At 40.0% G+C, this 14,814-nt stretch overlaps 3 protein-coding genes across 9 annotated transcripts in view; 1 reads left to right on the top strand and 2 right to left on the bottom strand.

The window, feature by feature from the left end:
- Positions 1–2,084, bottom strand: part of LOC130409963 (CLIP-associating protein 1) — a 38,427-nt gene extending 36,343 nt beyond the window's left edge. Inside the window, exon 1 of the mRNA XM_056734217.1 lies at positions 1,965–2,084. The gene's annotated coding sequence lies outside the window, so the exon portion shown is untranslated. The remainder of the gene's footprint in view (positions 1–1,964) is intronic.
- Positions 352–8,695, top strand: traf3ip2b (TRAF3 interacting protein 2b). 7 transcript variants are annotated; one of them, XM_056734213.1, is made up of 10 exons: positions 352–477; positions 4,317–4,383; positions 4,475–5,049; positions 5,607–5,649; positions 6,560–6,624; positions 6,965–7,062; positions 7,152–7,220; positions 7,303–7,419; positions 7,549–7,623; positions 8,088–8,695. In XM_056734213.1, exons 3-10 carry the CDS (start codon positions 4,488–4,490, stop codon positions 8,232–8,234), a joined length of 1,176 nt encoding a protein of 391 aa, XP_056590191.1. In that variant the 5' UTR covers positions 352–477; positions 4,317–4,383; positions 4,475–4,487; the 3' UTR covers positions 8,235–8,695. The 7 variants fall into 7 exon arrangements, 6 of the variants coding, with proteins under 6 accessions (XP_056590191.1, XP_056590192.1, XP_056590190.1 ...); XM_056734214.1 differs by lacking the exon at positions 352–477 and adding an exon at positions 1,939–2,060; XR_008904959.1 differs by lacking the exon at positions 352–477 and adding an exon at positions 3,439–3,659 and having other exon boundaries at positions 7,303–7,357; positions 8,088–8,157.
- A 565-nt stretch (positions 8,696–9,260) lies between these two features.
- On the bottom strand, positions 9,261–14,809 carry clcn4 (chloride channel, voltage-sensitive 4). Its single transcript, XM_056734713.1, has 12 exons — positions 14,654–14,809; positions 13,857–14,011; positions 13,659–13,758; positions 13,375–13,562; positions 13,166–13,288; positions 12,279–12,485; positions 12,117–12,197; positions 11,476–12,021; positions 11,213–11,399; positions 10,741–11,136; positions 10,429–10,645; positions 9,261–9,740 (listed from the first exon to the last, which is right to left on the bottom strand). Exons 1-12 carry the CDS (start codon positions 14,661–14,663, stop codon positions 9,650–9,652), a joined length of 2,301 nt encoding a protein of 766 aa, XP_056590691.1. The 5' UTR covers positions 14,664–14,809; the 3' UTR covers positions 9,261–9,649.
- Positions 14,810–14,814: the final 5 nt, after the last annotated feature.

A 14,814-nucleotide genomic window follows, 5' to 3' on the forward strand; every position in this document is an offset into this window, starting at 1 on the left:
AAGACTATGTCAGTGCTTTTCCTATATTTTACTTTTTTAAGAAATGTCAGCATATCCACGTTTACCAAGTATGCAGAAAAACAGCGTCTACCGCTGTTCAAAACATGTACTGTGATTTTTATAACGTTTCCACCGAATCGTCACATATTATAATCGATTTTCAACCGGCTCACGGTGAATCGTGCATCTCTAGTCTAACGCGTACAGCGTCGCAAATGGAACGCATGCGGCAATTACGCCGAGTGACGCAAATCTGACCCGGAACTGAAATTAGAACCACAGACTCAGAGTCAAATCCCGAGCCAATGACTGTTATTTGTTCACTTTCGTGCTTTACAACTAGGCAGACTGCTTACATTCACACACGGCAACATTACACACTGCATGAAATGTAGTTTTAGAGACATTGTGATAGTTACTCTTTAATAACAGTAATGAATAATTCCTGCTCACTTTGCGAAATACTGACAACCTGAGGTATGTGTAAAACAGAGACGTAACGTTACTTTAAAAATAGAGCACTTTTCTTTTAATAAATTATTGTTTAACCATAATCCAACACTATGGTGTTTAAATGGTATTCACAGAACACCATGGTTTTCCATCTAGTGTGTTAATAAAACACTCTTAATTGTGGTATTTTGTCTATTCACGTCCAAATAAACAAGATTGTCAGTGTGGTCACACGTGCACTTAATAACAGCAGTATTTAAAGACATTAATAAACATTAACAAAGCAGCTGTCGTGAGTGCACATCTAACTTTAGCACTCTTTCATTTCACTCGGCAGTTGTGTAGCAGCTGTCTGGACGTAGGTCAACAACCGCACACATTCACACAACATTTATTCAGCCTTTAAGCACTAAAACTCAATGAAAACATTAGCAACATTGGCTAACTGGCGTCTCAATATCGTTGCTTGGCAACAGCGCCAGAACCGCGCGAGGCCAAAAGTAGCGTCTGTGCTCTCGAGATGCTCGCGATACCGTGACGTCAAACGCCGATCGGTCTGCGCAGCGCCGCATGAAGTGAAGCCAAATCAGCGCAGTACTCACACAGTTTACATTTACATTTACGCATTTGGCAGACGCTTTAATCCAAAGTGATTTACATTGCATTAACCTATACATTTATACTTAGGTATATGCAACTCCCTGGGATCGACCCCACAACCTAACGCAATGATCTTACCTATGTGCTACAACAAAGCATTTAACGTTAATAATAAATGAAAGTTAATTAACTTTACCCCTGAATTATCTCATTTAAACTTCATGAAGAGTTATCTCGACATTTTATGTTTATTGATTCAACAACTGACCAACAGACTTGTAAAATAAATAATTATGTAATGTAATGTGTGTGTATTTGTTTTTTAACCGATTTTTACATCACATACAACACCGTATTATGTACAGTAATGGTGCAATTACAGTATAGGCTACTTGTCAGATATCATAACTGTACAGTGAACGGTTCAGCCACATTACTTTTTCCTCTTATAATAAATGAAAGTGAACGGATGCACGTGCTATAATAAAACTGTCTGTTCATACACATTACGTAGATATATCAGCTATGCTTACATTAAAACTAGCTCAACACATACCGTCACTCAGTTAAACTATGATTTTACGCTGCATTAACTGATGCATCCAACTCTTGCATCTGATAAATCCAAACTGAATTCGTTGAAATCTGATGATAAAAACCACAAAAGTCAAACCGCTCAGATAATCAGTGGAGTGTAACAAACACTTCCTTGGCGTGATATTTAAACGTGACATTTATTTCCAGAATGCAGGAATGTAAAACTGCATGCGGTGTGGCACTATTACAGTGTATAATGATACAAACTATTGTCATTGATAGTCGTTTGCAAAGCTCAGTGTCTGATAACATCAGCTGAGTCAGAAGGCAACTAGTGATAAGAGCTGATAAAGCTCGGTTGATGTCGCACGTACCTGACATTCCGCTATAATCGCTGTGCACGGGCGCCGTTTCCCGGAGGAGGATGATCGGTTGATTTTCGAAGGAAACAGCAGAGATCTCCGCCCATGGTGCGGCTTCAAACAGAAAGACACCACTGCGCATGAGCGAACGTCTTGAAACCGCAGATCGCGCGCCACCTCCTGTCTGCAGATATCTTTTACTACAATGCAGATAGAGTGCCATCTGTTGTTCATACAAGCTAACTTTATTTTTACAGAGCAGATAGCGCGCCATCTGCTGTCTGCTCAGCTTAACTTTATTATACAGATAAAACCCGTTAACTCGGCCAAAGTCTCTCAATGGAAAGTCTTCACACTCGAGCACCATATTTCCGACACCTCGGGCAGCTGTTTCCGTCTTAAAGACCATGGGCCGGCTGCATAAACTACTTACACTAGTTAGTCATCAGACTTTTTTCTTAAAGACTAGTCATAACTTCTTAAAGTCAGTTACATAAAGAGCTAGACTAGTCTAATTTAAATCTTAAAATCAAGACTGAAGTTTATACTAAACCAACATATTTACGAACAACAGTTAAAACTTTACGCTAAAAACTTTTTTCGTGCTCCTGCGCATACGCAAGCAGGGACGGATTGTGACTTTAAAGGGCCCCAGTTAACTCCAAGGGCCCCCCTCCCACAATTTTTCTGTTCTTTCCCTTATCTGTGCTTTCACAGTTATAGAAAGTGGAAGTTAAGATGATAATGAATATGAAAACCTCTGCGTCAAATGTCTTCGCTACGCTAAAAATAATCTGTAAAGGGTTAGAAGTCTAATATTATCTACACAGTGATAAATCAACAATAGACCAAAATGAAGTGGTATGAAATATGTCTTTATTTAACCGTCAAATATACACGTATTTAATGCATCACATAAATAAAAAAATATTTCTCACCATAAAATGCCCCTTTGACACATGTCTGTAAACATCAAAATATCAAGCAAAAGATTCAGAAAAGGCCATTTAAATGTGCTGTAATTTAATTATTATGTTGTTTTTTAATAAGTGAAATTTAATTTAATAAGTTGAAGTAACGTAAAAGCTTATATTAGCATGATTTGTTGATCTTTTCATTTTTTACAGGTCTTGTATAGGCTATGGAAGCCATATATTAAACATAGATAAACATTTGTTTGGATGACACAACCTTGAAGCCCAGGCACACCTCGAGCTCATGGTAGTTGTTCACAAAACGTCTACCCCCGTGTTTTGGAGAAGGCTGATATTCAATATTAGACTCAGGTTCCTTCACGAGATCTGTGGTTTAAGCTACATTTAAATTGAAGGGGAAAAATCAAATCATCTATTTAAAGTTCTCAATTTGATGTCGACATGCAGTGAACGGCTAAATAATGTTCCCTACATGTACAGAAAACTGCGTGGTTATATATAGGGCATCTCTTTAACTGTTTTATGACCACGTTCGTGTTGATGCTGTCACTCCTCCCTCAGATACAATCACATCCAGTCTCCGCCACACGCAAGAATCAAACACGCGATATATCATCATGTCGTTTGACACGACACTGTTCACGACAAACTTGTGATTTATCGGTATGGCCTACTTTAAAGGTTTAGTTTAAGCTGTTGGCAAAAGAGAGAAAACAAGCAGAACCGAACATTTCAAATGAAGACTTCCTGAAGCAAGACTGTGCGCGCTCCCGTGAGTCTCTACTTTTGGCACTTTTACGTGGTATTAAAATATTTATATATTTTTTATTATATGAAGCATAACAATATATACTAACGCTACGTCAAATCTAACATTTTTGCCTGATTGAGCGAGTTAGTTATTAATACTATATGTTGATAATCTCAGTGTTGATATAAATATATATACATACATACATTTATTCATTTATTTTTATTTATTTGAATTCATATTGTGACACGCCGCACCCTTGTTTACAGTAATAACTTATTTTTGCTTGTTTTAATTTGTTCGTCACATATCAAATTGAGCTTTGAAAATGTATCACAGATTATCAAAAGATCAAAATAACTTCCTGACAACGTTCGTTTTCATTTTTTTTCTCCTTATCATATTTCCCTTTCATGACTTTCTTGTTTATTAAGTTTTCTGATCACTTCGTGACATCAAGTTTTAAGACACACATAATCATCTTGGTTTTGTGTAACATGATTACATGACAACATTTCTGATGTGGTCTGCAGTTTTGCACAAGCTGCACAGCGAGATAAAGTCATAATGCACAGTTTGTCCTATTTAAAGAAGCTCATGGGACGGTGCAGGGGTGGATTTCACAATACATTTAACTTGTGACCTCTTTCTTTGCATGTAAAACCTGGTCGTTGACAGCTTTCAGACGTCTGCGTGTGATGCTTTAGAATAACAGCACAAGGTTGTGAATAAACATTTCTCTAAGGTCGGTTTTAATTGATTTTTGTGCATCAGTGAATTATACACCCTCCATGCTCTAACCCCCAAACAGAAACAATTGATGTGCTCGTCCTCAGATTCCTGACCCACATGGCACAACCCGACGAGCCGTACATATCTTTAAACTGCCCGGAGGAGAACGACGAAACGAGGAGTGACCAGTTTGAGTCAGAACATCTGTCAGCACAGCAGATTGTCCTCCAACATGAGACATTCAGCCACAGTCATCTGTCTGTGCCGTACACCCGTCAGATGCCCTACCCCAGATGGCACGAGCCCGTGAGCGAGCGTCACGACGGCTGTCAGTACTCCAGTTACTATAAGACAGATCAGAGAGACGGATCTCCTCACAGTTTACCCTCCTGTCTCCCATCGGCGGTGTATCAGACCATCTCAGACGGCAGTCTGTTCTGTCCCAGCAGACCTCATTCCCTTCCAGGCAGCTGTAGCTCCAGTCTCATCAGTCTTGAAGTTCCTCGGTCTCTGCATTCATACGTCCCATCTGCACAGATATACCCACAACACTCATCGTACCCCAACCCGTACCAGCATCCACCGCACTGCCGTCAGTTTGGTCAGCCTCAGCACCACGCGGCGCCTGTACATCACTGTAACTCCAGACCTGGACATCAGATGACCTACAGACCTTCAGGTTACTTCATGTTATCACAGTACTTTGATAAATCACATGCTAGCCAATACAATAATCTTTTACTTTCTATATAATCTAAATTATATTTGATCAAATATTTTTACATCTAATCATAGAATTATAAATATTTATAAATTATTTATAAACACAGACATGTACACAAACATGTATATATTTAGAAAGTGTTTACCTGTATTTATTTATTTGTATTTGCCAATCATTTAAATTATATGTAAATGTTTATTAATATTTCTTTTTTTCTTAAATAAATGCGTATGTTTTTATTAATACGAAATGAATATGCACAGTACACCGACATACATTATGTAAACCCAAAGTTTTATTCTGGATGCGATTAATCGTGATTAATCCTTTGACAGCCCTATTGTAAATAATTTCACATCATTGTACAATTTCATTGTTTAATATAATATATACAATTTATAATAATTGTATATAACACATACACACACCAAAGGTGTAAACATATATAATATGTGTGTTGACATGTGCAGTATATGACTGTTTGTAAATCGGTGCTGTTTTTATTTTTATAGACCCGGCACACTACAGACAAGTGGATTACCATTCTTCTGAACAGTGAGTCAATAATAGTCAATATTTAAATTATATTCACAGAAAACCTTCCTAAACTGATTTTTAATTTACAATTAAAACACTTAGATGGACAAAATGAGTGAAACTGAGCTGAGAAACGTCTGCAATTGAAAACATTCGCACATATTTTCTTCGCTCAGTGTAAAGGCCCATTCACACATCCTTGTTTTTATGGTGTTAAGAGTATATTAATTTCAACACCCTCACCAACAGACAATAACATTTTATTTATTCTAAGCTCGCGTGCTGCGTTTTAACATTTTAAATGCACAGGCCGTTTCACAAGTTCGCCTGGCAGATAATAAGTACTGATGATAAGAGACAGATGTTATGTGTATTTGGCGTGCTGTCCCAGGGACAACACGCCAGCTTGGTAGTTCCTCCAAACACAGAGAGAGAACCCCGGGCCCGTTATGTGTCCGGACTCGGTTCGTTCTCCCCGTTGTACTGCGGTATAGGGGAGGGATCCTGCAAAAATGTAGAGAGAATGAGGGTAAGGCTTCTTCTCGGTTTGTAGGGTTTTTTTCCCGAGCTAAAAGGATGATTGGCGAGATTGGTTATAGGAAACCAGTTGGGTTAGTTATCTGCTCGTGTTCCTCACAAACTTTGTTAATAAAACATCATATATATTCAGATCTTATTTTGATCAGCTGTGAAAACACTCTTGTTGGATCACAACAGTATTGTTCATGTGTATCTTTATTGTTATCGTTGTGGACTCCTTTATTTAATTGATAAAAATGTCAAATGTTATCTTTATAGTCTAGTAACCCTGTGCTGCACGTGTCAAAATCATTTGTCATTACTTCAGAAATAAAAGCACGCAAACGTCTTTTAGAAATCTCTATAGTGTCTTAATGTGCAGACGTCTTTATGTTTTGTGTCTCTGCAGCTGTAATGTGTCTCATAAACTCAAACAAGACGGACCCAACATCACTCACCTGTCTCAAGAACACAGTGAGTCAACAAAACCCTAAAGTGATATTCATAAGAATTCTCCCATTATTTATTCACTCTGCAGAACACAAAAGAAGACATTTTGAAGAATGCCGATAATCATCCCTAAACACCATTGAATTTCATTATATGAACACAAAAATATTTCTCAAAATATCTTCTTTTGTGTTCTACTGAAGCAAGATTTACAGATTAACAACCACATGAGGAGGAATAAATGATGAGAGAGATTTTTCCTTCAGCAACATCGGGTCCTTTTTTGTGTTACAGGAAAGCAAAGTTTTATATGTCGTGACCACATCACGTGCGTTTCATCTCTCTGCTTGTGTTTTCCCCACAGGGAAAGTGTTTGTCACGTATGAGGCCGACAGCGACGAGCACTTGAAAGAGATCATCAAGTTTGTGGCTTTGCTGAGGAACAACGGCTTCGACACACACGTAACATCATTCGTTTTTTGTGTCATCTGTGCGATGTCATGAGAGACGAGTGCACAGTAGTGAGTTCTGTTGAATCTTTGTGCCAACAGATCGACGTTTTTGAGGAACAGCTGAGCAGCATCAGTAAGATTGACTGTATGGAGAGATACCTCAACGAGGTAAGCATGCTGGAAGTGATGTCATAAATGACATCATCACAAATACAGTGACTTCAGGGTGTGTCCCTCTTTTTACCTGCAGAAAGATTATCTGATTATCATCATCATCAGCCTAAGATATTACAAGACTGTATCAGGTATGAACACCGGCAGAGACGATAATGAGAAGACATCAAACACAGTTTACATTCACAGACAGGCGAGTCACCGGTTGCCATAGTTACCTTCAGATAATGATGTATTGCTAGGTTTATGCGGATGAATTTTGGTAAAGATCATATGATATATTGGTGCTTATCATTGATGTTTTGAGTTTGTCCTCCATTAGCTGCAGAGTGAATTTATTCAGAACGGCTGCCGAAACTATAGATTTATACCCATCCTCTTCCCCGGAGCCAACAAGGTAATCGTCACCATTTAAAGCTATACATCGACATCCTCTCATCATTTATTCTTCCTCGTGTGTATGTAAACCAGTTTGCGAGGCTTTCTGCAGTGGAACACAAAATAAGATATTTGGAGAAATGTGCACATACGAGGGAATTCAATGGAGTTAAGTGTTGTTTGATTATCAACATTCTTCAAAATATCTTCTTTTGTGTTCTGAAGAAGAAAGAAACTCATACAGACAGGACGGTGAATAAATAATGACAGACTTCTCTTTTTGTGTGAACTGTCAATATGAGAAATCAAAAAAAGAGTTTGTTACTGAAGTAGATGGTGGCCTTGTGGGTTAAACCACTGAACCGGTAAATCAAAATCTGTAAGTCGCTTTGGATAAAAGCATCTGCCAAATGACTAAATGTAAATGTAAGGACTGTATGTCCAGTGTACTCATCAATCTGATTCTTCTTGTCTCCGGCTCAGAGTTACGTCCCGTCCTGGCTGCGTAACACACACATCTACAGCTGGCCTAAAGACCGCGATGATATTCTCCTCAGGTTAATGCGTGTGGAGAAATATAATCCTCCTCCCGTCGGTCCTCTGCCCACTATAGTTCCAATTCCTCTGTAAGAGAGCATCTCAAACCTGAGGGTCTCCAGATGGTTCAGAGGTGGAGGATTAAAGGCATTTTATGAAATACAGAATTTACATAAACATGAGAAATACGACCACTAACCAACAATATTGATGTTCCAGCATTGTTTAATTTTGATGTTCTGGTAAAAATAATTAATGTGTTTGAGAACTCAGTACTGCTGTACTCTTACTTACATTTTTCATTACAAACCATACAGAGATTTCAAATGGTGCTCTTCGTGTTATTTTGCTTTTTACATTGGTTCTTATGTATTTTGTGTGGATTTGATGTTTATATTGTGATTCCGATGGATGCGGTTTTGTGTTATGATAGCAGATTAAAGTGATTTTATAGTTTTCTTATTCAAACTTTTATCCATGTGAAGTAAATACTAGTTTAATGTTTCTATATTTGTTTTGCTTAATAATCATTCAATAAATTCAACCAGACTGTGTGTCATTATTTACTATTTTACCTTTCAAAAATGTTTTTCCTGAATGATCAAAGTCAAATAAGGATCACAAAAACATTATAAAACGGTCAGTCCTAGTCCTTGATTCTGATTGGTTGAGCCGAGATCTAGGCTATTATAAAATACCAAAGTTAAAACTGCCACTGCTTCACGGGGCTTGTTGCTTTTTTATCTTCAGATTGATTTGCTGAAGTGTTTGAATGTTGTGTGTTTATTTAACAATATTCATGTTTTGATACCAGTGCAAATATCACTGTCCTCATACTGATCAAAAGTAGGGCTGTAAAAAGATTAATTACGATTAAACGCATCCAGAATTAAAGTGTGTGTACATTGCATATTGATTTTGTATTTATAAACACAAAACATACACATATTTAGGAAATATTTAAATGTATTAATTAATATTTACGAATAATCTAAATTATATGTTGTTATATTTTTCTTAAATAAATGTATTTATGTTATGTTATCGTGTATAAGTTCATAAATGCAAAATTAATTAGCGCAGACATAATGAGGAGGAATAAATGATGAGAGACATAAATTACATTCATCATTTATTAATCATTTGACAGCCCTAATCAAAAGTAACATTTACCTCCAATGAATAATAACTTAATACAGACAAAATTCACAAAACTAGTGTTAGAGATGAGTTGATCACTGTCTTTTGACATTATGACAGATAATGCATTAGAGCTCTTTAAAAACAAAAAATAATCTATAAGATTCAATAGAGTCAATAATAATTTAAACACATTAAAAAGGACGTACCAATTTTCATTGCACCCGTTACACCAATAATCAAAGCCATGAGTTATACATTTACACATATAAAACAAATATGGTAACAGCAGCAGTGTAAAACACAAAGAGAGCAAGTGAACAACACTTTGATGTGCGTGTGGCATCATTAGAGTACTGCAGTGAATGTTAGTTAAACATGATGGATTCAGGATCCTGGTTCATCATTTGAGCCATGTGTCGCAGAACGTCTTTCTTTGTGATGATTCCAAGCAAACGTCTGAAACAAAGAAGTGTTTCTTTTAGATATGAGCACATTTAAAACACGGATGGGTTTGACCCTCACATATCTCTGACAATGGCTTTGAACATTCACACTCATTCCAGCTAAAACATGTTATGAATACACACAGAATCTGAACTCTGACATGATTTACTGCAGATTTGAGCAAATTATTGCCCATGATCTCATTTACATTACAACAAAACCCAAGTCACAATCAATTTCTGTATGAAAAAGATGTTAATTTCTTTAGATTTAGAGTTAAATATGACAAGACGTGTGTTTAAATGAGTAAAGTAGTGAGTCAAATAGATATCGAGCAGCCCTTAAGTCATTATTTGTTTGAAATAAATCAAAAGTTAATTTAGTTTCTCAAATGCTCAGGATACTTCTTTTGTTCTCTTTTTAACAGTTAGGGTCTAAAAAGTAACAGGCATATTAAGAACAACAACAATAATGTAATTTAATATTATGATAAGACCGTTTACCCAAATAAAAATACAAATGTAATATCATAACGTGCTTAAACAAGACATGTAATGCTCATTCTGGGCGTTCAGTGTAATAAAGGTACATGAATAAAACCTTGTTTCTCGGTGGACTCATACAAGCAACTCGAGCACTGAATTCACTTCAATTTCGGCAAACAGTTCAAAACATAAAGTGAAATAAAGTGTTTTGTTACCCGCTGCGGGTCACCAGGCACTGCCGAAGCCCCAGTTTGCGGAAGATGTCCACCACGGTCTCCATCGGCGTGTGATCGGTGACAGTGAAGGGACTGAGATTAAGAATGCGTCTGAGTTTCAGAGGTTGAGGGTTTGCCAGCGGAAGCTGAGGAGCATCTTCAGTGAAATACACCACCGAATTACTCACCACACCGTCCTGCTTCTGACGGGCGGTTTCTGCACACGGGAGAGAGAGTCATAGTCATGTTAACATTCATAAACATCAAACAGCAGATCGCTCAACTTCCAGACACTAGTCTTTTGTGTCTTACTGATGGCCATTATAAGATCTCGTCGCTGCACGAAGCCGATAAGCCTCTCCGACTCCCGCGAGACCACCACGGGAAAGCCGTTGAAATCCGTCTCTTTGATGAGCGTCTCCACGTCCTCCACAGTGGTGCTGTCCTGCGTGAGAAGGGACAGCGGAGGCTCGTTCCTGCGCGGGCGCATCACGTCCGTCGCCAGCGTTCGGTGGGTGAACTCGTCCTGGTCCAGATACGGGTAACCGTTGAGCTGGATGTGGGCTTCGTAAATGCCCTCCTTACCGAAGGCGTCGGCCACCCATTTGCTGGTGACGGCGGCGGCCATGAGTGGAACGATGTATTCTAAGCCGCCGGTCAACTCGAACATGATGACCACCAGAGAGACCGTCATGCGGGTCACGCCACCTGCACAAACACGTTCAGACATCAGACCACATCTCACTGCGCTACACCATCACGTTCCGGGTGCCCGGCGTCTTACCCAAACACGCGGCCGCACCGACCATGGCGTACAGACCGGGAGTGACGCAGTCTGCGCCCGGGCGACACCAGCTCTTAAAAATGATCCAGTCGTGGTGGTGGTACGCCATCTGCTCCACCGCGATGCCCACGATGCGCCCGGCAATGGCGCCCACGGCCATGCTGGGAATGAAGAGACCCGACGGGATCTAAGAAACATCATCACATCGTTAATGTCCCACACATCCACCCTCGGAAAAATAAAACTGAGACGTCACCGCTCACCTTCATCCCAAACGTAAAGATGGTAATGACGATCTTGAAGACGAGTGCCAGCGTGAGCTGCCAGAGGGCGCTGTACACACCCGGCCCTGCGGGGCGATCCGGAATGTCGTCCACCGGTCGGGTCATGTTGGAGTTGTTGACGTAATCGCAGAGCTGCGAGGACTCCAGCGCACCGCAGTCGTTGAACAGCTCCGAGATCAGCTCGCTGGTGCTGCGGCGCGTGTACGGGTTGGGGAACGCCAGGATGGCCGTGACGCCCGTCACCACGATAACCTCCAGCACGGGATATTTGCCCAGCAGCGTGGTTTTGCGTCTGCGGCACCAGGCGATGTTGCAGCGGATGAAGAGCGTCCCCCAGAGGCCTCCGAACACGCCCAGCAGGATGAAGGGCACCAGCTCGGCCATGTACCACGGCGTGTGATACTCCACGTAAAACAGAACCAAGCGATTGTTGCCGAACGGATTGATGGAGCGGAGAGTGAAGGCAGCCACCAGCGCCGCGAAGAAAGAACGCCACAGAGTCTTCAGAGGGAAATAATAACTGACCTGCAGTCAAACAGAATGATGTTGTCAGATGTTTTCATTTCAAAGGCATGTGGGTCTGCGTGTGTGTGTGTGTGTGTGTGTATGTGTGTGTGCACCTCCTCCAGACTGAAGAGAACTCCTCCGATCGGAGCTCCAAACGCTACGGACACACCCGCAGCCGCAGCCGCAGACAGAACCTGCAGCCAACACACACGGACTTCAGTTTTTCTCATTTCGTACATCAGTAACATTTACTCCTGTAAACACGGTACACTCACCTCTCTGCGTTTGCCTTCGTTCTTGCTGTATTTGGAGAACAGACTGCAGAAGAGATTACCACAACAACACGCCACGTGAACCAGCGGCCCTTCCTTCCCCAGACTGAGACCGGACGACACGGCCAACACCAGCGTCACCGTCTTTATGAGCAGCGTCCACTTCCCAAGATACCCCCGAATGATGAAACCGCTCAAGATCGTCTTGATCTGACACACACGTGAACTCTCTTTAACTCAAATCATCCGCATGCATTTGCAGATGTTCAAAAATCATGTTTTAAGGGGATTTTATTGTGTTAGTTAGATGTCTTCTCACTTCATCAAAACAACCCAATTGCAATTCGATTGAAATATATCGGAATGCACAATAAAAAACATGATTTTTTTAATCTGCAAATTAATAATACAGCTGCAGCTTGTGGTATGTAAAATGTTTGTTTGATTTAAAATCTGAAATAAAATGAGATAACTTCGTTTAAATTTTCTTTTTAAATCATGTTTTTTTATTGTGGATTCCAATCAAACAGCAGTTGATTTGTTTTGACTGAAGCAATAATAAAAAAATACAGCTAACTCACAATAAAACAAATAAAAACATGATTTTTGAAAATATAAACATTTAAAAAAATCTCATATTGGAACAAAACTCTTCAAAAATTCTATAATACACTGTATTTCAAAAAGATATTTTATTTTCTTGTTTACAAAAAAACATTTCTTATTCCCGTCTATACTTTTCTACAATGTGTTTTCTCCAAAGCTCTATAAAGTTATTTTTTTGTGTGTTTTATAACCCACAAATGCTGTAAACGAAATGCTATTTTTTTTTTGCTGTGTAAATATTCAACAGCAGATAAAACCACAGGTTTATTTTTTCCTCTCCGCACCTCTGGAATTCCTGAGCCGCAGGCATAGGGGGCGAACACTCGCACCAGAGACACGGCCAGAAAAGAGAAGAAGAGAGCCCACACCACGTACAGAAAGTAGTTCAGCATGTAGACGCCAGCGCCCTGATGACACAATGACAACAGCGCATGTGTTTATTACAGATCAGACAGACGCTCTGTTGTCGAGGATCACGTGTGTACAGATCTACCTCCGTGTGTCCCGTCATCAGTTCAGCCCATTTCTGCCACTGAGGACACTTGTCTCTATCAGCGAAGGTGGTCTCGTTCGAGGTCCAGCAGCACTGCTCGTGACTGTACCAGAACACCGATAGACACACCCCCTCCTTCAGATCCGTCATCCAATCAACAGCCAGATCAATCACTCCAGCCAGTGTGCCTGTCCAATGACACGTTACGAACACGTCACACACGTGATGTCATCGCATTGGGTTGGGAAGTGCATTGCATGTCAGAAGTGGGCGTGCCTCTGTACCTGAGAGTAGACCAATCAGAAGCATGACCAGCCATCCCGACCAGGCGTCCAGCAGACTCTTGATCAACTCCCAGATGGATTCTTTACTCTTACTGGTGATCTGCAAATATACACACACAAAAAAAGCACACAGTGTTGTGATCATGTGACACAACTCCAAGGGTCCGAATGGAACGTTATTATCTGAATATATTTGACCTTTCTGTGTCTGTCTGTGTCTCTGGATTTCTCTCTCAGCCAGTCAATAGTGTGAAAATCCTCATAAGTTCCAACGTCTGGAAACGGCTCGTCCAGAAAATCCATCAGGTTTCCCGAGCCGTTCATCTCCTCTGTGGAAGTCGCACTGCTGACGCCTGCATGGAAATCAACACAGGAATACACTTTTACCTTATTGTTAATAAAAAACGGTGTTATGCTTTAGAATTTATTAAAGTAAAACACTATCGGTTTTCAGTTTATTACTTCAGAACATTCCCATATACTACAATGCACTACAGTTTATTACAGTAAATACTACTGTACAACACACTATTACAATAAAGTGTGTGTGTGTGTGTGTGTTATCTGCAATGTCTGCAGTTCTGTGTCAATATCATGGTACAGTGAGGGTATCTGAGAGTAAATACATGTTACTAAATCGCTTATCATATTTACATTCTACAGGTATCAATATGAATATTACAATGACATAAGGTAGTATCATGGTTGGTGTCTTAACTTTAAATTGTCATATGTTGATGCTGTCATACACCCTGCGGATGTGAACACTGATACAATAATAATAACACAACACGAGGAGGAACACGAACCCATCGAGGCCTTTCGTCTCAGATATTAAACCTGCATGAATTCTCATCTCTTTTTGAATGTGTACATGAACATGAAGAGAAACACATTAAAGACAGGGGATGCATGTAAATAAATGCATGCGAGTGAGAGCTTCGAGCAGGTGCATGATGATGTCATCACACAACAGTCGCGTGCATTCGTCTCACCCTCCGCCATCGCGCGCGCGTCTGTGTGATATAACCGGAGCTGCGGTGAATTTTATGGATGCCTGTCCATCATAACATCAGATTCAACATCAGACTCATCTGATCGCAGCCATTCAGCCCGATACAGCTGAACTGGACAGACTATGCGCCGCTGACGTCAG

The sequence above is a fragment of the Triplophysa dalaica genome, chromosome 21 (assembly GCF_015846415.1).
Source record: "Triplophysa dalaica isolate WHDGS20190420 chromosome 21, ASM1584641v1, whole genome shotgun sequence".
Taxonomy (NCBI): Eukaryota; Metazoa; Chordata; class Actinopteri; order Cypriniformes; family Nemacheilidae; genus Triplophysa; species Triplophysa dalaica.